This window comes from Aplysia californica, unplaced genomic scaffold (assembly GCF_000002075.1).
Source record: "Aplysia californica isolate F4 #8 unplaced genomic scaffold, AplCal3.0 scaffold00568, whole genome shotgun sequence".
Lineage (NCBI taxonomy): Eukaryota > Metazoa > Mollusca > Gastropoda > Aplysiida > Aplysiidae > Aplysia > Aplysia californica.
In genome coordinates this window covers 367399-370178 of record NW_004797838.1, presented here as the reverse complement: position 1 = coordinate 370178, position 2780 = coordinate 367399, and the positions used below count along the sequence as shown (strand labels likewise).

Genomic DNA, 2780 nt, shown 5'->3' with positions numbered 1-2780 from the left:
GGGGGGGGATTGTATGATTGTGATAACCATGGCAATAAATAGTTATACATGGGCAGCGTATGTTTTATTAAGAGATTTAAGGCACTTGCAGCATGAATAGGATATCTAAGTGCCAACGTTTAGAGGTGTTACTGAATAGCAATATACAAAGAAAATGAGGCTCTCGCCCTTCTGTACAAGGAGGAGAGATACGGATGATGGGAGTGTGATAGGAAACGAGGAGCAAATCACACCAGTGTACCTGCCAACCACTCTCTCTGTCTAACTTTTCCCCTGCACTATATAAAAGTTATGGTATAACAGCCAATGTGCTTCTTTTTACTTAACAAGCAAAACCTTGCACACAGTGGCAGCCTCCTTCTTATCATCTAGGTAGGTTATCAGGTGGAATGGGCTGCCCAGTCAGGTGTCTGTTTGTTTGTCTTGGCCTGTTTTTGTTTTATCTGAGGTCAGTGTGATTGCCCTCTCTGTACACACTCCATGTGGCAGAGATACTGTAACTGCTTTTGATATATTTAGTATATGATTATTTGGGCCAGGTTGAAGGTGGGGTTGTTTTTTTTAGGGGGGGGGGGTGTTTGTGTTGTCAGGAGTTTTGTCTATCTATGTATAGCTCTGCGAGTCGTGGTTATTTATTTGGGGGGGGGGGGGTGTTAAAAGGCAATTTTAAAAACCACTCTATTAATCTTATTGTGCATATCTGGAGTTACTCATTATCAGATGGCCTCATTTTTAACTAAGTAGGCAGTTGAAGGTGGTTCCTATTTCCTGATGGGATGTTGTTTTCTGTTGTATCATTCTATGACACGAAATGTTATATATCATATATTATATGTATCAACCAGAGTTCAGCTCAGGGTTCACACTGAGCCCAACATCGTATTGACTTACCCACAGTGAGCTATTTTCAAAAGTATTGGTGTTTTGTTTCATCAGAGGATTGGTGAATGGGTGATTAGAGGATGTAACTAGTTGGTCCTGCTTCTTTTCTTTCCCACTGTTGTTTCTGTCACTTGTCTTTATTTTTTTTCCCCTGCTCTTAATGACCACTGTTGTGTTAATGTACAACTTGGTGTTAGATCAGCTTCATATGGCTCTTCTGCTTTGTGCTGGATCTTTCTTTCTTTTTTTTTTAATTTCTGGAAGAGATGTCGTGAGATGAGTGTCATGTGACCTGGCAGTTATGTGAGTTTGCGGTAGAGTCGTGTTGTTTGTTTCCAAGAGGATTAGAGCTACATTGTTTGGGATCAGCATCATATGACTCTCGTCGACTGTCGAGATTTTCTTACTTATTGTGTTGCATGTGCCGTAAAACTCTTACCAAAACTAAGATTTATTCTTAAGAGTTGCTGTTCAAGTCTGGATTTAAAACCAGCCAACTATGTTTGCTGTTTGTCTTCTTCTCGTTCATCTTTAACACTTTGCGGTCACGTGGCACAATGATGCGACTGTTAAAATTATCCGGCCCGGTAAACTGGCGCAGTTCTGAACTGCGCCAGGCCAGAGAAGTTCGTTGCGGTCACTCTCCTGGTAGAGTGACCAAATGGGGTATTTTGTACTGCTGGCTGTGTGACTGCAGAGTGTGAAATGGATATTCCCAGTCTCAGAGCTATTGCGTTCCCAAACAGGTTGCAGTGAGAAGGTGACCACTGTAGTACAACTGCGTGCTTTTTGCTGTGCTGTTTGTAAAGCATTGTATTGTACAGTATAGCACAGATAGATTGAGCACAGAAGACTCGAAATCACACATCCGTCGGACTGTGTATGCGGTCCCATTTTTTTTTTCTACTTCTTTATCTGTGTAAGATATCCCTCGAACTACCGAGGCCGGTCCCAACGAATTTGACCTATTCGTGTTATACTGTATATTGTTTGGTTTATTTCCCCCCAGAGGAATGGTGCAGCGTGGCGTGGGATCAGCTCAAGGTGTGGGGCAACCTGCTGTTTGCTGCCACGATGAGTCTCTTCATCTACCTGCTGGGCGTGGTGCTTTACCTGTGAGTACATGTACATGATTTTTTCAATTGTTTCACATTTGGCACCTTTAAAAAAAAGTATGAGCCACCTTTTTCAGATCGCAAAAGAAAATGAAAAGTAGACTACTGCTCACCAAAAATTTGAATCTTCTGAATCCTGATTTAAGGAAGCTATACTTAAGTTTTAGATTATGTTCTACATTAAGATCTGAGTTGCATCTGCTATCACTTCCAAATTAGTGTACTCACACACACACTCACACACATCATGACATACAAGAGAGTCTGCTTACATGTGAACATAGATAATCCGAAAATGGTGGTAAAACTGAAAGAACATGAAATCCTCGATTATATATTTTTTTTCTACGTTATTTGAACAATTTTGCTAAACAGAAGAAATTCCTGTAGGTTTCTGTTTAAGTGGACTCCGCTGTACTTCACAAAAATCGCACCAGCTCTGATGCAGTCTATGATATAATAGACCTGCCAAGTAGGCTTCTCCTATTATTGTTTTTTTAATAAATGAGGGGGAACCCTGCTTGGATTTGCACAAAATCCTTTTTTCTCTTTAAAAAAAATAAAAATTTTCACCTTTTTTTTTAAAATTCCATTTTCATGAGGTCGTATGCAACTTACTGTAAATGACATACAATTACACTTTTTTATTTGTAATATTTGCTTGACTTATCATAAATGATGGGAAAATACACATTTTTACATGCATGTATTTACAGTATATGCTCATTTGCCACAGTTGGTTCATTACGTAATTTTAATCTACTGTGGTTTTGGGAACTCTAA

At 39.6% G+C, this 2780-nt stretch overlaps 1 protein-coding gene across 1 annotated transcript in view; it reads left to right on the top strand.

The window, feature by feature from the left end:
• Window positions 1-2780, top strand: part of LOC101857275 (dnaJ homolog dnj-5) — a gene marked incomplete in the record, with an annotated part of 19812 nt that overhangs the window by 8135 nt on the left and 8897 nt on the right. The window contains 1 exon segment of the mRNA XM_005107003.3: window positions 1892-1997. Coding sequence (XP_005107060.2) covers window positions 1892-1997 — 106 coding nt within the window.